Below are 23,777 nucleotides of genomic sequence, written 5' to 3' on the forward strand. Positions count from 1 at the left end.
GACTTGGGGAAATAAGACAAGAAATTTGGACTTTTTTGCCCAGCGGCGCATCATAATCTAAGTAGGCACAAGTCAGATTATTAAAAGGCATTAGGGCATAGGCCACAATAAAATCTTCTCCGGAATGGAATAATAGATTTGTTGCTAATGGGAATCTCAGAAGCCAAAGCCGCAAAATTGGTGGACACTGGGGAGCACTTAAAAGCTGTGAGAGGGCTGGCCACCTAACTCTGCCACTCCGTGCTAGGAGAAACTGGTCATGGGATGGGGTAGCGTGACACTAGGCACACTGGGAGAGTTAATCCACCTCCTAGTCTTAAATGAGGAAATATCAGTTAAAAGCGCCTAGTTTAGTGCCTGGTACAGATCAGGCACTCAGTGAATGTTATTTGATTTGGAAAGTGGATAAGATAGACAACATAATTTGCCTATTTTCTACTAGAAATTTTTACAACTGTAAGCAGTAAATGGGCTATCTCTATTATAGATAACGAAATAGGATCGGAGGTGATCCTACTTTGTGAATATGTGTGGATTTTGAACCTATGCCTGTCTTCTCCATGGTTTATTTTATTTCTGTGTTGAAATAGTGATGAAGGTAGGCAGAAATTATTTAAAAAATACACCTGAAGAAACAGTTCTCCTGGTCCCCTGTTTCTTAAAGGGCCAGAACATTTTAAATAATAATCAGACACATATTTTTTAAAGGAAATTTAAGTCAGCTCTTCCAGGACCTCCTTTCCCCCAATTATGAAATGAATGTGATAATCCAATAGTTCTTTTAATTAAGAGTAAAGTCTTTAAAATTCCCAATTATTCAAAAGGGCTTTAAGTCACTTTCTCAGACATGTGCAAGTTTAAGGTAAAAGGAACTCTAGGGTGGTATAGGATAGGGTAGATTTATAACACTCTCCCTTGTTCGTTCTAAGAGCTAAATGTGTATGCTTTTCTGAACTATGGAGATATCAGATGTATTAATCAGATAGTAATTAGAACTCTTGGGAAGAACATGCTCTCATAAATACAAGGCATTGTTATTAGCAGTGGAGTGATTAGTTATGCAACCATTTAATTTAAAATTTAAGCCAGCAGTTGAAGAAAATAAAATTTTATCAGCTTTAGAAGAGAATGGACACAGATAAAACCTCAAGTGTGAGAAGATGAAAAAAGTTGATGTTTTGATTGAACACAACTTGGAAGGAAGATTTAGAGGATGTGTATGTCTTTGAGGCCCAAGGGTAGTATTCTGATTTGACAAGTTAGAGCAGATCAGAAGAACTGAGATTAGGATGGAAAATTCTTTTGTTTCTTCTGAGTCATGGATTTCCAAAATTGGGGAACTTGGAAGGACTTGAAGTAGTGGCCGTGCCGTTGGATTAAAACTAGATTCTCTCAAGTTCTACAAGAGTCAGCTGAACTCACTAAAATCCCAAGAAGGACAAGATATCCTATTTCATCATTTCTGCTTAGGGGCAGCTAATTTTTCCCTAACTCAGCTGAGGTTTTGAGCCTTTCAACATAATAGCTTCTTTCTTGTCATCGTGTATACTATTCTAGCCTCTGCTCATAGATCAGAAAATCAGCTAAATAATGTTGGTTGTATGAACAGCTTTCTTATGAAATATCTCAGAGCTTAGTCAATTTGATTGCCTCAGCCTATTGCAGAGAACCAGCAAATCGCTCCGCTGAGACTGGACTTGGGACATACTGGAGGTGAGGTTGAAGGGTAGAGGAAGCTTGCTGGGAGCGGGAAAACATGTAGGATGACTCATCTTACAGGTGCCCATCCAGGCTATGCCTGGCCAGGTGGCAGGAAGAGAAGCCTGGAGGAGAGGATCTTGGCTTGTCCTTCCCTCGTTCCCCTTGGTCAGGTTGGACCTGCCCATTTGATAAACATTAACACAGAAGTAAGCAAGTTAGGCTCTGCCCTCTTACACTTTAGTCTTTGTCAAATAGTAGATTTTAAAGTTCTTTGGGGGCAGGGATGTCTTCTTCACTTTTATATAACCTCCTTAACTATCAACATCCTTGGTATGTAGTCGGCGATTTCTTTTTTTTTTTTTTTTCCTTTTTCTCCCCAAAGCCCCAGTAGATAGTTGTGTGTCACAGTTGCACATCCTTCTAGTTGCTGTATGTGGGACGCGGCCTCAGCATGGCCGGACAAGCGGTGTGTCGGTGCGCGCCTGGGATCCAAACCTGGGCCGCAAGTAGTGGAGTGCCCGCACTTAACCGCTAAGCCACAGGGCCGGCCCCAGTGATTTCTTTTTAAGTAAAAATATGTCTCAATTATTTCAAGATGAACACTCTGCTTTAAAATTTTAGAATTTTTGAGCTGCATGTTACAGCAGATTCCAAACAAAGATTTAATGAAGATTAAGTGGGCAAAGGTAATCAAATATGTTCTTTACTTCTTGTCTGGACATTGTCACCTTGGGGGGTGGAAGGGGTGGATGAGGAGAATGTGTTAACTCTCAGTCATGCACCAGTACATTATCTACTGTAAGGACTTTCTTTGGCAGTAGTTAACCTTGTCACTGGCCAGTTGATAGAGTACAACTGAGATAGAGGTGTGAGCTCACCGAGGGAGTGAGTCCTGGTCTCTCCTGTGTCTGGCTAAATCTCTGTTATAGAGGCAGATGAATATGATTGAGTATTACTGTTCTCATTTGTATTTTTTCCTTTATATCCTTATGACTAAATGACAACTGGCAGCACAATACCTTTGAAAGCTACTGTTCTATTAATTCAGTAAGAATAATATTCCCTTTCCTTCTGCCTTCTTCCTGTAAGGGAAAGCATGGAATTATTTTTAAAAACAAGGGCACGTAAGGATTGGGGTTTACTTCCCTATTTCCTGTGAGGTTCTTCAGTCTTCCAGATTAGACTCTTACAGTTGCTTTTTCTGGTGTGTGCTCCTGACAAGACTTCTTTTGTATCACTCACAGTACCATGCTCTACTGGGCATGCTCTGCAGTTCCTTGGTGCTAACACACACATCTTTTCACACTTTCACCTTTCTCTTACCTGAGTGACAAAAAATTGATGGATGCACTTAATGTGGCATTATTTTTTTTCCCTAAAAAGCTGTTATTTAACCAAACTGATGGTGGCTTTTTATAATAGATGATATCTTAGAATGGATGAGAGTTAGTGGTGTTTTAGTTATCTGTAGCTATGTAACTAATAACCCTAAAACTTAAAATAACAATTATCATTTATCACCTCCTATGGTTTCTGTGGGTGAGGAATTCACTTAGGGCCCAATAGGGAGATCTCTCTGTTCCATGATGTCTGGGGCCACAGCTGGAAGACATGTAGCCTCCAAGTTAGAATGATTTGAAGGCTTATTGATTCCAGTGTGGGCTTTTTGGGGGCTGTTGGTCCCCATGGGGCCATTCCAAGAAGAGATAATGGAGTGGAGGAGACTAAACTGAAAATCTTGATTCTTTTTCTTATGAACAAAAGATTTTCCAAACTCATAGGAGCTTTGGAAGGAAGAACCCATTCAGCATTTTCTGAGTGAGGCTGGACTTGTGTTCTGATCTGAGGGGGTTTTGGAGATCAGCACTTTGGAGCATGATCTAACATTTTGTCATTGGAAAGGGCAGCATCTGTCATTTTGCATCAAAGTCTGTTCTATTGGTTAATAGGATGATTTATACCAAACTCTTTACTTATACTTCCCCATCTCCATATCATCTTGAAGTTTTAAATTCTTAAAACTTCAAGTTTAAATTAAATTCTTAGTGGGCAAAAGAAGCATAGTTGACATTGCCACTTTTTTCTCTGTTTGAATCAGGGTCTTCATTGTCAGCTGTTGCCAAGTACTCCTTGTCCACCCATGCCAGAGAAAAGGTCTCTTCTTGCGATCCTTTCATATGTCTGGCTTGAGCAGATTAAGGCAGCACTTTCTCCAGAGCCCCTCTTATTCATCCCTAAGATAAATTGTAAGATCCGTGGGAGTCCAGTAGTGTGTGGCCTCTAACCCTTCTCAACCTCTTGTGAGTTCAAAGGATTAGATAAAATACTCTCTTGTAAAATTAAAACAAAAACAAAAACAAAAACCACCACCACCCTTTCCTAAAAGGGTAAAGTTTTAATAAAATGAAAATTTCTGGTTTAAACTTTTTAGAGATTAGAAGGGCCATTTCTTTAGGCCTGTATATCTTGAGGCTTCTAAATGATGTTGAAAATAGAATTATTATTTGCACAGAAACATGAAACAAGCATTCTACCACAAAAATAGGTTTGCTTTTGCTAAATTCATTTGGGTTAAGTCTCCAAGGATTTCCATAACACTAGTTTCAGAGTATTGAGCTTCAAGGAAATTTTTATAAAAGGAATATTATCATCATCAATATCTCTTGTCCATTGTGTGCCTCTAGTTGACAGTCACTAAGACAGGTTCTAATGACACCTTGTTTAACAACCTTGTGAGCTTGGAGTATTATCCCCATTTTACAGGCAAGGAAACTGAGGTCTACATAATTGGTGTAACTTGCCTAAGGTCACACACTTAGCAAGTGGCAAGCAGAGCTATTTCACTTGAAAACCATTGTTTGGAGAACCTTGGCCAGTATTTGGGTAGCTGTAGAATTTTTCACAGCAGCTACTAAGTCTAGGGAACTATTGTATACTAATGGAACACTTTCATGTGGAGGGTCTTCTTGCCTGAAGCTGGAGGCTTTGAAAAATGGAATTAAAGAAAGGATCTTGGTAGGCCTAATTCATTCCTTTTCCTCAGCTCTGCTCCTCCTCCCCATTTTAGCCCTCTGATAGGAAGGCATTCATATGATTTTGTTTTAGAAGCTTGTGATGACTACTTGGCAAATACTCCACCAAATTATTCTGGTATTTTGGAAAAATGACTTCTAAGACACCTGACATGTTGACACTTGTGCTGACTTCAACCCACGCCCCTGGTAGAGGAGCTCCGTCTATATTGCCACCACCATATACCTGCACAGTCAGACCCAAATTCACTGCATCACTTGGATGTTGTGACTGCATGACTGTAGCCATCTGGATTTACTGAATTTCTCATTGATTTTGATTTTAGTATTTCATTTATCATGTAAAGAGGGGCTATTTTATCCTGAGGAAAATTTGTCAGAGGTTTGGCATAGCTCAAAGACTACAGCGGTTCAACTGCTGAACACATATAAATCTTTCATTTTGGGTGTGTGTGTCCTTGTATTGAATCTAGATTCATTTTAGCTTGGGTGTGTTTATGCTAGTCTCTAGAAAGTTTAGCATTCTGGAGTTTCTCTAAATTAGAGTAGATTTCATCATGGGATGACCAATGTGATGATTTCTTTGGATGCAGTGTAGATGATGGCAATCGTGTGTGTGTGTGTGTGTGTGTGTGTGTGTGTGTGAGAGAGAGAGAGAGAGAGAGAGAGATTGATCTAGAATGCTTGGGATTTGGAATTTATAAAAATGATTTGTTCCTTAGTTTTCAGATTAACTTGAATTTCTTTCTTATTACAGGAATAACGTATGTTTATTATAGAAAATAGAGATGAGTTCCAAAAAGAAAAAAAGAAAGGAAATGACATCTCAGAGTTAGTCACTGTTAAGATTTTGGTTCACATTATCCCAATCTGTGTGTGTGAACATTCATACATATGTTAGTTTTTGCAAAAATAAGTATGTACTATAAATATTGTTCTAGAAATTATATTTTCAGATCTATCTATTCATTAAATACTTTTCTATAACATTTTTAAGGTCTGTAAAATTGGTATGGCTATCATATCTTTTGAACATTGTTTTTTTATTTATTCTGTTATCTTGCAGCAACTGACTGATAGAAAGAGGCTTTTTCAATTTCAGGTCACTTATTGGCTGCCCTCCCCAAGTGCAGTGGGTAGAGTGTGTTATGTATTACTGCTCCCCTGCTCTGAGACCCACCCCCCAGCTGAAGAACTCTGTGGAAATGCTAGCTGCTGAGAGCTCATCTGCTTTTGCTGTTTCTTCTTGCAGGAGACAGAGCAGGTGGTGCCCAGCCAGTCGGAGTATCGGGGGAGAGCAGGAACACCGGCTCAAGAGAGTCCACAAAACCACACTTTCAGGTGCCAAGAAACAGTGCGGCTTCAACCAAGGTGGGCCCTTTGGTGTTGGAAGTTGCACTGTGTCTGGGGTTCATTTCCTCGTGCTTGCCACCCCCACACAAGAAATCAAGGCTTTCTGATGTGTGTTGGCACTCTTATAGTCAGAGAAGCTGCTTAAGGGGGCCTAGAAAGAATATCATTGAGTCTGAGTTTAAGAGAAATGTAAATAACCTCTTTTCTCGGTGTCTTCAGTTTGAAGATAATCAGCCTTGAGGCTCAGAGAGGAATGGAGACAGTCCTGCCCTGGGAGAGAAATGCTGATTTCATTTTGTCTTTCATTCCATGCCAGAGATGATTAGGTTTTCCTTTGTAATAATGATAATTAGTGATGACAGTGTAGACGTCAAGCCAATTGCTTTTCACAAATTATCCCATTTAGCCTTCACCACTTCCTCATAAAGTGGGTACTCATAGCCCCATTCTGTGGAGGAGGAGCCTGAGGCTGAGAGATATTAAGGCACTTGCTTGATGTTGCACAAATGAAAAAGGCTGAGGCAGAATTTGAACCTGCAAATGCCTGATTACGGCACAGCAGGTGTGTCTTCTGTGCTGATGCAAGTGGTGTCCTTAAGCCTGGAAGTAGCCCCAGGCTGGCCTCTCTGGTCTGCTAGACGTGCTGGAGACATCCCTGGATCCAGGCAAGGACGTGGGTGGACAGCTGTCTGCAGCAAGGTTGGCATGGCATTCTGCTGGGAGCCTGGCATTGCAGCTGTCTATGGAAAGTCTCTTCTGGAAGTAAACAGAAGAAAGAATTCAGCCGCTAGTTGTGTCAGCTGTCTTTGTAGGATCTTGTGTACAGTGTAATCATAGCCCTCACTTAGTGGAAAGGATGCTGTGCTTCTGAGCATGACCTTTAGAAATTTTTTCTAAGGTATCACAGTCTAAATGAATCAACAACTATAAAGAAGATTGGCTGTGCTATGTTAATTGTGCTTTAAAATATCCAACATATTAAATTTAGAGTCATAGAGCCCCAAAGAGTTGGAGGGGGCCCCAAAGTAAGGTGATTCCCTATCCAGTTGGATTCATGGGCAATTTTATTTCCCTCCTCCTAAATTGCCATCTCTTATCTGTTTATTCTTACTTGGCCTCAGGTCAGGTAAGACTCTACCTTGTAATTTCTCTGCTGGTCAGGACGTTCTCCCTCCTATTTGAGGCCTTATTGTAATAAAACTGTTTTAGGCTGATTAGAACCAGTTGAGGCACGGGCCCTGTCTCCTCCCACCAGACCGGTGACTGCCTCTCTCAGCAAGAATAAGGCTTACTGTATTCCCATGCATATTTCAAAATAGTAAAAACAAAACAAAACAAAAACAGACTAAATCATATTTGTGTATGGATTGCATGGTAGCCCTTTGGGGTGGATATTCCACAGAGGCTGATGGGGAAAAATGGTATTAGCAATTAACTTTTTCAAAGATGCTTGATGTTTGGTAAACCTAAAACCACTTTATGTCCTGTCTATAGTGGGGAAGGTAAGTGATAACATTACTGTTATCAGAGGGCAAGTCAGAAATTTAATAGGATTGTGTAGTGGGAATCATTCACATAGGACTAGTAAGAGCTAAGAGTATTGAATTAGAATCATTCTGATGAGGAAGCATAGGGCAGCAACTCTTACATTTGAGAATGGGAAATTACAGTTTTATTTAGATTCTCAGAGATCTATGGCACATTTCCTCAGGAAAAAAGAGATGCACGTACACGTAAAAGTTTGTGTAAAATTTTAGGAGGTTCCTAGACCTCCTCTGCATGTCAGGAAAAGGAACCAGATACAGGTCACAGGGCAGCCTTCCTCATTAAGTCAGGCTGGTCTTCCCAAGAGATTGACCACTTCTTGCAAAAACAGATCTGGTCTCTCTCCCTCTATACCTTGGCAAACCTCCATAGGAACCCAAACACCTTGTTTTTCTTTTCCTCTTTTTCTCTTCTAGCCTCCATGTTCCACTTTTACAGGGTCTCCCTTTCTGAGCTAGCAGCATTCCTGAATGCTTCATGCACCAGTGTTGGCAATCACAGGATCCCGTGTTAAGTTGCAGATCAGGAGTGGTGTTAGGCAAGTTATGTCTGGTACTCTTTGATTTAGTATTTCGATTGGGCTGGTAACCTTTAAACTACAGAGTTATTTGTCAGAACCATGGTGGCGTCACCCAGACACATTCTAATGGAACTTAAAAAAAAACTCATCTCAAAATATTACAGGGATTGTGAAATTTGATGAACTGGCGAAATGAGATCTGAGGCTAAAAACAACTCTGAGTCAGGTAGTTCACATTCCTGATAACATTCCTCTTCCTTTTTAAGCCAGCGTATGGCCGGGTTCAGGCATATTGTGCCCAGTAGGATCTTGATAGAGACCTGATACTATAAGAGGACACGCCAGACCTAGGTCTGGCTCAAAGTGATGGCAGAAGCCAGGCTAAATCTTAGCAGGTGTAAAATGCCGCCTTCTTGGGGATGGGGGGAGAATATTAGCATAACGAACACTTTGAGAAAGGGAAGAAAGATCTTTCCGTGGCAAGGAGCTATCAAGGGGTCACATGTCATTTAAGTGAGACTTGAAGGAGTAATCTTCAGAGAATGAATCCATCCTTGTAGAAGTGACATTTTGGAGCTGATTATGTCATGGGGTTGGGTATTGATCTTTCCATGCCTGCCAAGGAGAGATAGCATCATACCTTCAGCTCTCAGAGCACATTGTGTCTTCAGCTCTTTCTAGCACAAGGAGACTTGACCTGTGTCTTGTGGATGAGCTTCAGGGAGGTCTGTGAATGTTTTTGCACAAGTTCCAATGTATGTATACTATGTTGGTTTTCTGTTGCTACTGTAGCAAATGACCATGAACCTGTTGCTTAAAACAACACAAATTTATAATCTTATTTTTCTATAGGATAGACATCCAACATGAGTCTCACTGAGCTAAAATAAAGGTATCAGCAGGCCTGCATTCCTTTCTGGAGGCTCTAGGGGAGAAGCAATCGATTTCCTTGTCTTTTCCAGTTTCCGGAGGCTGTCTACATTCTTTGGCTGGTGGCCTCTTCCTCCATTAGCAAAGCTAGCAACATTGTATCTCTCTGAGCATTCTTCCATACTCTCCATCTGACCACAGTCAGGAAAGATTTTCTGATTTTAAGGATTCACGTGATTAGATTGGGCCGACTCATAATCCATGATAATGTCCCCATCTCAGGGTCCTTAACTTAATCACATCTGCAGAACTCTTTTAGACACGTAAGGTAACATGGAAAAGGGGGCAAGAGATGAGGGCATGAACATCTTTAGGGGCCATTGTTCTGCCTACTACATATATGTTTGTTTTTCCAGGGAAAACCCCTGAGGCATTTATCAGAGTCTCATGTGGTACTCATGACTCCAAAAAGGGTTTAGAACCACTGTCCAAACCTCTTCCTGCCTCTAAGTTTGCTTGTTCTTTTGAATTCCCTCAATAGAGCCAACATACTGATTTAGCCCTGTCTGTCATCTTTCATCGCATCCCTCCTCCTATTTGCCATGCCCGCTCATCCCTATGTTATATTCCTTGGCAGTACGGTGCCCCACATCAGAGATCTCAAGGTTGGTGTCCTGCAGGTGTATGTAGTGTGGAGATATATTTGGCTTGTGGGGTATTTTAAAATATTTTGATTCAATATTTAATAATCAGAAGGTTTTACAGATTTTTGGCATTCTTTTGAAAAATCTGAAGATGGGATACCCCAATGCCTACAGTCTACAAGGCAACAATTAGCTGAGCTGAGGAGCAACTTTCCATTTTTTTACAATTCCCGTCCAAATCTCATTTATTTATATTCTTTTCCTGGCTCCTACAGGCATTTGATTTATAATGCCTGCTTCAATCCTTTTCTTGCCAGCAACTGCTCATCCTGGGACTCTGGCTGCCTGGAGCTAAGCCCTAATAAGGTGCTGGCTCATACTGTCTCAGTGCCTCCTTTTTCCAAATGATGTGTTTACATTTTAACTTAGATTTTCAGTGCATCTAAGTGGAGGGGCTGCATATTACTCTACTCTGGCATGCTCCTCAGTACCTGGAGCTTTTCAAAATATGTAAAATTATAGAACTGCAGTTAGAGCAAGGATGAAGCCTTAGTAATCATTTAATACAACGCTCTCATTTTCTAGTTTGACACCTAGTGAGGCTGAGATTTGCTTAAGCCCTCACTCCCCTTGAAATAGAACCAAGACAAGCGTGCCGTCAATGTGTTTAGAGCAGTCACTTGAAAAATATGCATCAGTTTGATTGATTTTTGTAGCTAAAGCCAGTACCAATCCTGTAAACCTTCAGATATGACAAAGGGGAATTTATGAATGTAAGAGAATACTAATGAAGTCGGAATTTCTTAGCCAGCTAAGTAAATTTACTTTTGAGAGTGATTAACTCACTTGTGTTTAAAATATTGTATTAAAATTTATGACAGCATTAAACCTTTTAAGTTGTTAAAGATCTTGTCTGTATAAACAGGAGCTATTCTATAGCACTGTGTTACTACTAATTAAGTTGGTGGTTATATTTGCGAATTGGAGTTCATTGGCCTCTTCATCTGAAAGTCCCCAGTAAGAGGGGGTTTAAGATGGGGGTATTAGCAAGGATAATGGCCTTTGATGGCTTTGACTATTTTTGTGATATTCCAGATGAAAGAAAAAACTGTGTTGCTCTGTGGAAAGAGGAAGTTTTGTTGGCAGCAACTTTGCCATGGGGAAAAAATCCTTTCATCTTTTGTTTTTGAGATAGACAATTGTTTCTTATTTAAATGTTTTTCTTCGAAGTAAGCAAAGTCTTAATGAGTTCTGCTAAAAAGAGAAAGAATGAGTAAAAGAATGAACACCCAGAAATTTTTAGTAATACAGAAGAAGATTTGCTTTGTTGGACTGTATCAGAGCAGGAGTTCTATATGTTGCATGTTCTTTCTCATTAATGTGCTCTTAGGGTTTGTGTGTGTGTGTGTGTGGGAGGGGGCAGGGGATGAGGTAGAGATTAAAAAAAAAAAACAGCTTGTCTTAACAATGTTTTGAGACTCCCTGGTATATAGTTGGGTAATGAGTATGTTCTAAAATAGCTTACTTTGAGTATACTGCATAGGAAAGGAGCCATATAGTGAGGGGTCTCCTTCATTCCCCCATCCTGCCTCCACCCCCGTGGCTGCAGAAGCAATCTGGTGGAGTGGAAAGAACATTCAAATTAAGAAATACAGGGTCTTGTCTCATGTCTGTCAGGTGACCTTGGTCACTTCACTCAAATCGCTAAGTCCCCTCCTCTAACCCTGGTTTGGGTCAGATGATTTCTAAGGCCCCTTCTGGCTCTAACACTGAAAATGCTCAACATCCTAGATGTTTAAAGGATTAGACATGGAAAGACTTTAGCTTAATAATACCAGCTCTTGCAGTCACAGATAAAAATAATTCCCCCTCCCTGCTATAGAGCATAAAAAAATCCAACATGAAATCCTTAAACTGCTGGTTAAAAAAAGCCCACACTTGATTATTCTGGGAATGAAACCCTCTTTTTTTTTTTTAAAAAGGAGTCTGTCCTTGGTCACTTGATAAATCTTTAACACTTTCACTGGGCAATGATTAGGTATAAAGATGAAAGGAAACTCAAACGTTCATTAAAAAAAATAATAAAATAAGTGAAACATGGTTATATTGGAAAATACAGAAAATTCCAAGGAAATAAAAATGTCTTGTCGTCTTACCACCCAGATGTAACCATTGTTACCATTGTAGTGTGTGTTTTTGTGTTGTTGTTATTGTTTTAATGTGGGCATAAAAAAGAATTATGTATGAACTTATGTATGATCCTCCTGAATCTGTTAGAAGCGCTGTTCATTTCAGGCAAACCCCATATAAAGCTAGACCAGAATGCAGTCTGATTATACAATCTTTATACATAAGCTGAGTAATGGAGAGGTGGGTTAATTATCACAAGGCTGGTGAGTTCATTTATGGCTAAGGTGAACAAATTTGATTTTCAAACCAAATACTCCAACATACAATTTTCTATAAGAAACATGTTTTACAAACTTTGGTGTCATTAGCCCTGTGTTACAAATAATATTTCTAGGAGATTGAACAAAAAATTTTGTCATTAGCATCTCAACAACTTTAAAAGCTTTTTGGCCTAAGTTGGAATAGATTTAAGGGAGGAATGTCAATAATTATAGGAGACAGAGTGTGTATAAACTGAAATCTAATTTAGAACCTTGACTAGCTGTTTAAGTGTTCAGTGTTCCTGAGGCCACAGGAATGAGGCCATTCTTCATCTTCCCAATGAAGCAATGGCTACTCCATTGCTTCTGTCATAGTATTTATCAACACGTTATTCCTTTTCAAGACTTATGTTAAATACTACACACATGTGTCATGTATAGTGACATATACAGCTCCCACCCACGCCTCTCTGTTTTTTCTTTTATCCTAAACCAATACTAGATAAAAACATTTTTTGGATTTTTTTCATGTATATGAATTTATGTATATATATATATATGTGAAATATTAGAGACACATTTCTGTGTAACTAGTTTGTCTCACTTAATATTCTATTTTTCCATACCATGAGATATTCTAAAATATTAATGGCTGTGAAATATTTCATTCTATGAATATATCATCATTTATTTAACTAATTCCGAGTTATTGGGTATTTTGGTTACTTCTAGTATTTATATTTGTAGATATTGCCGTAGTAAGAATCATTTAAAACATATTTTTATGTACATCCATTATATTTCCTTGGTTTGTGCTTAAGGGATAGAGCTGTCTAGGTGTAGGATTTAAAATGGTAAACCGAAATGAAACTTAGAATATAAATTTTTAAATTATTGGATGATGGAAGAAGTTGGGAATATAATGGATAATAACTTTGAGAGAACTAGATGGGAAGTTATGTGGCTGCATTTCTGTATGTGGTGGAATCACAGGGTAGTTTGAGACAATTCAATCTGATCTTCTCTTCCATACTTGTGCACTAGCTCTCATAGTTTTCTGGTTCAGATTGTGCTGAAGGCAAAGTGTCTCTGGCTCTAACATTCCCAGAGGACATTTGGAAGTCATGTGGAGTGTGGAAGAATTCTTGGTGGTATGGGACTGCCCCACACATCTCAGGGGCTCTGGGACCTTTGGCTCTAGCCCACAGAATGCCAGGAGGCATCCCCAGCCTCTGTGCCAATCATAAATAGCCCCCAAATTTCCTAAATGCTCCCTAGGGGTTGTACCACCACCCCCTTGAGAAAAACCAATCAGCATGATGGATATTTAAAACTGTATTTTACGAGAGTCTTTATTAACATGGGCACATGTTCATGATCTATTTATAAGTGGGGAAAAAGCAATTACATAACAGTATTACAATGTGATCCTATTTTTTCTTAATATATAATTATGTGCAGAATCATATACTAGAAAGACATAAATCAACATTTTATTGATGGTTACTTTCAGGTGGGATGATTGTGGGTGATTTAAAAAATATTTTGTTTTTACTTTCCAGATTTTCCTCACTGAGCCCCTGTTAAGTTTGTGATTGGAGAAATTGTGTATAAATGAAAAAAAATAGGTTTTTTTTTTTTGAACCATAGTAAATTTGTTAATATCTCTGCAATTATAATAAGTAATTTTATTTTCTCTGTTTTTTGAACTGTCATATCAGTTTGAGGTAGACAGGAATATTAGAAGAGTATTAGGAGAGAATGGATTTATTTTTTATTTTTCTTAACTAGACGAAACTTAAAAGGCATTTTCAATGGTACCTGTGGCTTTTATGGTTTGGGTCAGTTGAGATCAGAAAGCAATATTAAAAGAGATTTTTATAGGGTCAGATGATGCTTAAAATCAGAATTTTTGTCCTAGATACCTTTCCTTTGAATGTTTTATTCTGTGGGTAAAAGCAAAAGAAAATCTCTTCTTGTAGCCTTTGAGCAGTGCAAGCCTCTTAGGGGTCCAGTAGCACAGAGTTCTTACCAAGAGAGCTCCTGTGACCCTGCAGACGTCAGGGCAAAGGAAATCCCAGGCCCATGCAAATGGGGATGGGGTCCAAGAGGAGAAAGGTTGAGAAGGGGTGGAAGCAGGAGGAAGGCCAGACTTCAGAGGCTTCCTATACAATGCCTTGAATTTAACACCAACATATGAAAACAATTTTGGCCACACCCAGCCCATTGAATAAATCCAAACGCACATCATAGAGCTCCTGGGATGTGCGTGTGGAGGGCTAGTTCCCCTAGGGAAAGGGAGGTGGTTGTCAGAAGTGAAGATGAAAAGTGCTGGGCAGACGAAATCAGGACAGTATTGGAGAGACTTGGGGGCATGGGAAGAACTTAGAACTGATGGAAGAAGAGAATTAAGAACCTGTTTTAAGGTAACTACAAAACAGGGTCTGGTGTCAAACTTGAGTAAGACAAAAGCATGGGGGCACCCGGGTTCCTCTGACTTGCCTCTCAGTCACTAACTCATCCTTGCTCCGCACACAGACACTGATCCAGTTCTGTTCATCTTGTGCCAAGACCACATCGGTAAGGGCAGGTTTGTGTTGAAGGCCTGTATGGCATTTGTTGTTTGCGTTAAAATGGAATGAGAATGAGAATCCTAACTGGCATATGTACTCCAGGAATAGCAGGTGCAGAGGTGCTGGCTTAGTCAAGGTAGAGACAAAGATCCCTAAGGTGAAAGTCTAGTGAACTGCAGAGAGAGTGTATTGGATGATGTCACAAAGGTTGGCAGTGACCAGACTGCACAGGGCCTGGTAACCAGGGTGTGGATTTTGGATTTTGAGTCCAGAGGGGAGCCATTGGCAGTTATAAACAGAGGAGTGATGTGCTCAGATTTATGTCTTTAAAAGACCAGTCTAGGGAAGCAAGGAGACATCTTGGAGGCTAATGCAGCCTTCCTATGGGAGGTGATAGTGGCCATGAAGATGGAACTAAGAGGACAGGTGAAGATTAGAGACTGATGACTTTTTCCTTCTGGGAGAGAAAGAAATCTTTAATAGGGAACAGGTAGGATTTAGGCTTGTTTACTGTTAATGCCTACTCAAGTCCTCTATGCCTTTTTTTAAGTCTTTAGTTCCTAGAGTTATCCTGATTCATAATTTAAAAGTTAGAGTGTTGGAAGGCCGAGTATCAGATGTAATATCACACTGCCCAGTGCCATGAGTATTGAAAATTCATCAAATATTCACCTGTCATTCAAATTAGCCGCCCTCCCCCATCATCACTTGTGATCCCTTGTGCCCTTCACTGGGTCTGTCCCTGAACTAAGTCTTCATTTGTGTGATTATTTTTTTCTGTCTCTAACTGTAAGCTCCAGAAAGACAGGGATTGTGTCTACTTTGTCTCGTTGCTCACTTTCTTACGTTAGGTTCCTCCGGAAAGCAGAGACTTGTAGGAGCCTTGGGTACAGGGAGGTGACCCCTAGCAGCAGGAAGGAGGGAAGGAGGAAGAGCTACAGCAGGTGTGTAACTGAGGTTGCCACTCTTGGTGACAGGAGATCAGTCCCCTGGGGCCTCTCTGAGGAACCTCACAGAACGTCCTCAGGTGTATCCCTCTGAAAGTTGGGGGCTGCGGTGTTTATCCACACACTCTCTCTCCGCTGGCTGAGGCTTGCCCACAGGGAAGGTAGCTCTCTCACACTTCCAGGCTGAGGGAGCAAGCTCTGCCTCGCAAAATATTGAGGCAGAAAAGTGAAGAGACTTGGCAAGTGCTTGAGAAGGGATAATTCGAGTAAGCGGAACTGTCCACAGAGCTGAAGCATCTGCTACGGCCACTGAGCCTCCTGGGCTGGGCGCTGCCCGGCACAGGGAACAGGTGTCTAATAAGTAATTACTAAGTGGATGGAATAAATGAGATGATGCAAGCAAAGTGCTTTGTATCCTGCTCTACAAACCGGGTGCTGCTGTCATTATTATTAATAATAATGTATTATTAGGACCTCTGCTCCCACTGGATCTTCTGTCCTCAATAACCCTTCCCAAACTCTTCGTTTCTGGTTCAGGAGGTGTTTTGAACTGTACCTGTGGCTATTCTGCCTTCTTCCCTCTTCCAGTCCTGACACGCCTTGTGAGCCTGACTCACTGCTCACCCGTTCTCTGGGCATTGCCGTGGTTCTGGCTGTTTCTGGGCTCTCTTCCAGCCCACCAAGATGAGGAACGGTATCTATTCCAGTGAGCCTGGCCTGCCTTGTGTTTGGAGTTTCTCATAGTGTCCCCAGGGACATAGCCCTCTCCTCTTCTGGAATGTGTCCTCTGGGAGGCCAGGACAGAAACACACATATCACTTCTATACTCACGGAAGTCTCTCACCTGTGCCCTTTAGCCACTGGCCTCTTCCCAGGTTGTTGTGCCTGGACCTTTAGGATAATGTTTCTCAGTTAGGAATCCCCTGGAGTGCTTGTTAAATACATGTTACCAGTCCACTTCTCTGGAAACTCTGATTCAGTAAGTGTGGGGTCCAGAAATCTCTGTTCTTAATAATACTGGTTGATTCTAATATTCAGAGAAGGATAAGGGGCTAAGGGGGTGGCTTGGAGCCCAGCTACTGGGAGGGCATGTTATTAGGGGTCAGTGTTCTGCCTCTAGCCATGACATCCTTCTCCCCTCTATGGGGGTTCATTGACCTGGGCAAGTACATCGTGGGTTAGAAAGTCAGTTCATGAACATCTATGGACTTCTAGTTCTGTTTTCTGTCAGTAGTCTCTTCAGGAATCATCATAAACTCTGTGCCTCAGTTTCTTTGCCTTTGATGTTGGCTGCCCAATATTTGACCTCAATCCTTTAGCACAGAAATTTGGTTAAAAAAAAAAACCAAACCGATAAGAGAATGTCTTCAACATACCTTAGACTGCCTAGAGAAAAGAACTTTATATTTACTGGTATTGAGGGTTGCTATTGTTGCTAATATTACTGGAATTCATTGGCGTCTTGTCTATGTCTGCATATAGAGCTATTGTTTGTACGTAAAGAATGTTTTGCTCAGACAGTTGTCCTCTTGGGATATACTTTTTGTTTTCAAAAGAGTTTCAGGAAACAACAGTCATCCAGCCAGCCGACAGTCATCCGGGTATACAGTAGTGTATCCTGTGCTGCTTTCTAGTACAGAGGCTCAATTTAATGCGGTGGAATATCTTGAACTCGTAAGAGTAATCCGTGGTAGGAACTGTTCAACTTTCAGGTTCTGATTGTCTGAAAATGAAGCACTCTAAAAAGTGTGTTGGATGCTCTCCTTTTCCTCTTTCTGCCCAGGTTTTCTAACGTGGGTTAGAAAGCCCCAGCTAATCTTTCCTCAGGGAAGAAATATCTGCTGGTGGGAATGAGAGTCATAACTGCTAGTCCCGCTGTCATGCTACAGTGGAGAAGAGAGCATGACTTTGTCATAATCATTGTACACACTCAGGAATGTGCCAGAATTGGCAGCTGTCCCTAACCCTGGGATGAGTACTTATTGAAAAACATATGAGTGTCTACCGTGTGTCAAATGCCAGGATTAACCCTAGAGATAAAATTTTAAGCAAGACTCATGTGGTCCCTGCCCCGTAGAGCATACCATCATGAGAAAGAGACAATCAAATAATTATTCAAACACACAATTAGGGACTGAGACCTGCTACAGAGCAGATGTAGAAGATCAGAATACAGCCAGAATGCATAAAAGGGAGACCTGATTGGGAGCTACTTGGTGTCTAAGGGATGACTGCATTAATTAGGAGAGAGAGTGGAGAGGGAAGAGCATTACGAGCGCGGGAAGAGTGCACATGGAAGCCTGAGGTGGAAAGGAGCGTGGTGCAGCCAAGGACAGAAAGAATGCCAACGTAGCAGGATAGAGAAGGAGCAGGATGTGCATTGAGGTTAAAGAGGTGGAAAGATGCTAAATCCTGCAGGATGTCATAGGATACTTTAAGAAATTTGGTTTTTAAGTGCATGTGCAGGAGGGTAGTGACCAGGTAGTTATATGGGAAATGGTTTGGGGAGGGTAGAGGGGAAGTAGGGAGACCAGGGAGGTAGTCCAGAAGACGGATGATGGTGCTTGGCCTAAGGTGGGAGTGGTGGAGGTGGAGGAGAGAGGACAGGTGCAAAAGTTATTTGGGGTAAAAAATTGAAGGACTTCGTAATAAGTCTGCTATTGGACTTGAGGTAGAAGAAAGCATCAGATAACTTTCAGATACCTTCCGTGAACAATTGGATAGATGGGGAAGCTTTTCACTGAGATAGGAAACATTTTCATCTGCTAATTGAATTATAGATAGTTGAAATGTTGGTATAAATCAAAAATCCTACACTAAAATACTGCTTTTTCACAAATTATCACAGCTGTGGTTTGACCCTATCCTTAGGCCAAGAAAAATTTCTTGATGCTTTGTTCACTTTGCTGTTTTAAATTCTAGTATACATCCCGAGGGAAGGCCACTGCAGGATGACCCTACAGGCTGGCTCAGCACATGCTTTAGGGTTCCAGCAATGTGGGAACACTGAAAATATTTAGAACACCAAAAATATTTAGAAAAGTTGCGCTTTAATGGGCTATCCACAATTTTGCAGTCACAGAATGCAGGAAGAAGCCATTTTAATATCAGCACACAATTAAGTTTTGTGTTTCTCTGTTGGAAACTGCTTTTATTTTGAATTATATCACGTTGGTGAGGAGGCTGGGGGTGGTGGTGGTGGTGGTAAGGGGGTGGGAGGGCTGATGATAGGGGAGGTGGTAGTGGTGGTGATCACGGGGTGGGTGGTGAAGGGTGGTGATGGTGGTGGTGAGAGGGTGGGGTGAGGGGCCAGTGGTGGTATTGTTTGGAGGCATGACACTCTCATTGGTGCTGAGAGCCATAAGTGGGCTCTGAGGAGTCCAGGCAGCATTTCCCATTGCCTGGGCCTGGGCTAGAGGGCTGGGTTATACTGAAGTTGGCAGAGTGCTCTAACTGGCCTCCTCACCGTTACCCTCTCCAGAAGTGTACATTTGACAGAGATGAGCTAGGCCACTCTCCTATTGTTGTTTCGGGTGAAGCGAGGTGAGAGAATTGGAGCGAGTGTTCCAGTGTGACCCAGTTTTTGTGTTTAGGCCCACTTTCGGGCAGGATTGTAAATGGTTCAAGCAGTATCTTTAAAGATCTTAAGGAGAAGGGAATTGGAGACACCTAACTGCTGGTCCAGTTCTTCTCTCTTCCTTGCTAAACTTCTCTAATGAGAAGCTTCTGTTCCTGTTTTCTCTTCTGCCGTGACCTTTATCTTTTTCAATCAATCAGTGGTCTTTTATTTCTCCCTTTCATTCTCAGTATCTCCAGATGACTTGGAGGTGTTCTAGCAGTGTGGGCTTGGGCAGTCGTCCTGTTCTCCTTGTCTTGCTTTCTTTTTCTCCATAATATTTAGCATCTGGTGCACCGCAGATCCCTGGTTTATTTCTTTAGGTTCTCTCTCCTTTCACAAGAATGTAAGTTCCATGAGGGCAGGGACTTTGTTTTATTCACTGCTTTATTCCCAACACCTGCAATAGCACCTGGCACACAGTTGGTGCTTAATAAATATTTGTTTAATGAATGGATAAAGTTATTTAACTGCCCTGTATCCTGTTAGGTCAAATAATACAATAATGCTAATCTCATATAGTTACTGTGAAGATTAAATGAACTATTGTAAGTAAACTGCCTGGTATTCCCAGCCTGGCATAGTAAAGGCTGGTGAATTGTTAGGTTCTTTTTGATGCCCTTCTTTCTTGTAACATCTTTGTCTTCGGTATTTAGAGTGCTATTCTGGTTATCTTCTTACCTGCTGGTGATGCATCTGTGTTTTCTTTGTGACTTGTCTTTCCTCTGTCCCCTAACTGACCAGTTTTGGAGACCTGCTCAGTGGCCCTGAGTAAAGATGTCTGAGCTTTTATCTCTTTCCAGTTTATTTATTCACAAGGCTTTGATTATTATTATTAATAAAATATCCCATTAAGTGTCAACATATAATTTTATGATGGTATTTTCTAGATATCATTATAGAATCCACGTGTTATTTTTAATATAGCTAACAGTAATATTAAGCATTATTCACAAACTGTCCTTCACATCGTGAATTCTCCTATGAGGTAGCTGTTGTTATCCTCACTTTACAGAGGAGGAAACTGAGACTGAGAGAGGTTAATATCTTGCCCATGGGTACGCACCTAGTAAATAGTAGATCAAGAAGTCATTCTTGGGTTGGTTCCTTCTGTTTCTTCGTTTATCCATCCACGTGAAAGATGTGTGCCATGTGCCAGGCATTGCGCTAGGCTCTGGCCATACAGAGGGGTAAAAACCAATGCAGATCCTGGGACATGGCACATCCTGGGATCGCCGCACATCACCGTCATCACCACCTTCACTGTGCTGAACACACTGTAGGGTGTCCAGTTCTAGGGTGAGCCCTGCTCAGGCATTTTCACTTTCCCCTTTCGGCCTCGCCTCAAGCATCGAATATCTAAATCTAAACTCATGAATTGCCTCTCTTTGTGCCCATTTCCCCCTCTCCCCACCAAAATTACATATTTTTCTATCTCCATTAGAAAACCCACCTGTCATCTTTCTTGTTAGCCTCAAAACTTTGGAATAATTTTGATTACCCCATCTCTTTCATTCCATACTTTGAATCCACACTCAAGACCTCTTGATTGTTTTCATCCTTGAAAATTCTCTCTCTCTTCTGTCTCTACCTCCCCAGTTCCTCAGCACCGTTCCAATATCAGCTCCTCTGCCCCGATCCTTGACTTGCTGAAATAGCCTCAAGGCTATGTGTTAGTTTTATCTACTGCTTAAGATTCCACTAGATCGTAGGCCTCCTAAAGGCCTACATGCTGCTTATTATCTCCCCAACACTGTCCCAGGCATTTAGGAGATGTTCAGATGGTTATTAAAGCACCTTTGATGCTTAAGCCACCTTCTCAGACTTGGTCTGGAGGTTTATCTGGAGATTACGAGTAGCTTTCCTGGAAGATCATGTGAGTATATTACATGTAGGCTGTTCTCTGCATATCAATGATGTAGAGTATATTTTTTAACAAAGTCTATTTCAGCTTTCTTCCATTAATGCTTGCTACTTGTGTATTTGCTTTATCATCTGCTAGCACCAAAGCCCTAGAGAAATTTGTGGTTTAAAACTGTAAGCTGGTAAATATTCTTTCCATTAAAGAGCACCACTCTTCCATTTTTCTGGTGTTACCATAACTCTACAGAAACACAATTTGAGAACCGCTGTAGGGTACAAAGAAATTTTGAGCCATTCATGATGTTATTGGATAGGATGGGTTAATCCTATCCCCAAGAGGGTTTCCCCCACTTGGCGGCAAATAGCTACTTTGTCTTTTCTGAAGCCCTGAAATCACTATGTTTGTGGCTCAGGGAATTGATGGGCATGGGACTGGGTATACCAGTGGTCTTCTTCCTCACTTTCTTATCTCACTTGGGAGATCTCCTCCTGATCTCATGGTTGGGACCCTTAGTCTTCTCTCACACCCTGGAGGGACGTGCTGGTTCATGCAGATGTGGTAGACATCAGTGTGTCCTGCACAATTTTCTTTCACCATCTCCTTACTTTTTTCATCAGAAGTAAATTGTTTGCATAGTTAGCAATGCCCTGGAATGAAAGAATTTTGCCTTCTTAAGAATATTTTGAAGAAGTTAGGCTTGTGGCACTTCTAAATGTGTGTCGTGACTTTTAGAAATCATTGATCTTGTTGACCATTCAGAGGACATGGGTATGTTTTCTTCAGGACTCAAATTGAGGCAGAATAATAACTGTAAATAATTATGTCCCAAAATAAATCTTTTTATAAATGACTAACACCGACTAAATCTTTTATTCATTAAGATAGCAGACCTTTTTATAAGGATAATAACTATAATTTAATAGGTTTATTATATAATAGCATGCAAACCGCTGCAGAAAAACTTGACTGTTATGTAATAGATGCCATTGGAGCATAACATTTGACAAATCATGATTTAGAGCTGAGCATCTGCCAGTAGTGGAGTTTTGTTTTTTTCTTTTTAAACTAAAAAAAATTGATTCGGAGTAGATTTGCATTGTTTCAAGTCTTTTTTTTTTTTTTCTATTGGAAACTATCTAGTGGCAAAACCCAGCTTCGCCATGTTACCCAGCAATTGCTGTAACATTTATTGTGTTAGTTAAGAGATAGGATGAAATTTCCAAAAGCTGTCTTCAGTGAACAAATGGTTTCTTTCTGTAACAACTGTATCAGATCAGATCAAAAATGTTTTTGAATGAAAGAATAAAATATTGAATTTTTACTAAGTATTGAAGATTCAGCAGTGTAGAAAATGGACATATTTCTTAGAGCTTACATTTTAATGTGGAAATGGAAATAAGCAGTATAATTTCAGATAGTGATAAGCACCAAGAACATCTAGAATAGCGAGAGAGAGTGAGAGGAAGGCTACTTCTAGGTGGGGAGATCAGGAAGGCCTTGTTGGGAGGTGGCATGGGAGCTGAGCTGATGCTCACATGCTGAGAAGAGTCAGCTGAATGAAGATCTGAGGCAAGAGCAGTCTGGAACAGCAAATGTGAAGATTTGAACAGGGAACCAGTACTATGTGTTCAAGAAACAGAGAAGGCCAGAGAGGCTGGAGTACAGGGGGCCATGGTGAGAGTGATAGGAGGTGGGGCTAGGAAGCTGGCAGAGTTCGAACACTAATGTGTTGCAGACCTTTATAAGGAGTTTGAATTTTTATTCTATGGACAGCGGGACACCACTGAGAATTTTTAAAAGGCGTATGGCCAGATCTGCGGCCACCAGCTTCAAACGTGCATTGTTGAAAGGTTTCTTTTAAATGGAAATAATTTTCCTTTGTATTTTATAGAATAGACCAGAGGACTGCCATTTGTCCAAAGGATGCTTTTGAAACTCGGCAGGACTTAAATGAGGTAGGTGTGATCATTACTGGTTGTATAAATGCGAATTAGCTAATCATGAAATTTATTACTTTTCCTAGTACTAGAAATTCTTTCTGATTAAAACTTTAAGTATTTTGGCTCTTAAGTGAACTTGTTTTGCTAGTAGTTCTTTGGGTAATGTTTTTCGTTGCTCTGGAGCAAATACATTTAAAATATTATTTATAAGACTGCTTACTACGTCTTGGACCTAAACCAAGTCCAGCAGTCATTTCATTACACTCTTTTCAACTTTGCTTCGGGATTGTATAACCATGGCTGTGACAGTTATATTTGTAAAATTTTCTCTTAATTTTATTTTATTTTCTTCTCTATCTCTTTTTCTAATGGCTTTTGCAGTCTCAGATATAATCATGCTTACTATTTATCCATGGAGCAGGATATAATTTGGTATTTGCATTGTGGTCTTCTTAGTATGCTTTCAGACATTAAAGCCATCTTTTCCAATCCAAATGGTTTCCCACCAAACTGGACATCACAATGTTAATAAGCTTGTTCTAGATTTTCTTTGAAATATATAATTTAATTCTCCTGTTGGAAATCAGTATAATATAATTAGGATCCCTGTTATTATGAATGTCTTGGCTTAAGACATTGGTTTGGAGTATTCTGTCTAGTTTCTTTTGCCCTCATTAAGAATTAAGGAGCAGTGGGTGGTATATCTGATTAGGATCATAGCAAAAAGAATGAGAAGACTTGATGTTCAGCTGTCAGGAAGAGAAATGATGGGCTTCAGGCAA

General features: G+C 40.5%; 1 protein-coding gene across 4 annotated transcripts in view; it reads left to right on the top strand.

Moving 5' to 3' along the window:
• FAM13C (family with sequence similarity 13 member C) overlaps nucleotides 1-23,777 on the top strand; it is a 112,069-nt gene that overhangs the window by 34,724 nt on the left and 53,568 nt on the right. For all 4 annotated transcript variants that reach the window (XM_087432178.1, XM_087432179.1, XM_087432175.1 and 1 more), the window contains 2 exons: nucleotides 5,986-6,104; nucleotides 22,947-23,010. In XM_087432178.1, the coding sequence (XP_087288304.1) occupies nucleotides 5,986-6,104; nucleotides 22,947-23,010 (183 nt within the window). The remainder of the gene's footprint in view (nucleotides 1-5,985; nucleotides 6,105-22,946; nucleotides 23,011-23,777) is intronic.

The sequence above is a fragment of the Ceratotherium simum genome, chromosome 6, assembly GCF_057802395.1.
Source record: "Ceratotherium simum simum isolate JZ-2026a chromosome 6, ASM5780239v1, whole genome shotgun sequence".
NCBI classification, from domain to species: Eukaryota; Metazoa; Chordata; class Mammalia; order Perissodactyla; family Rhinocerotidae; genus Ceratotherium; species Ceratotherium simum.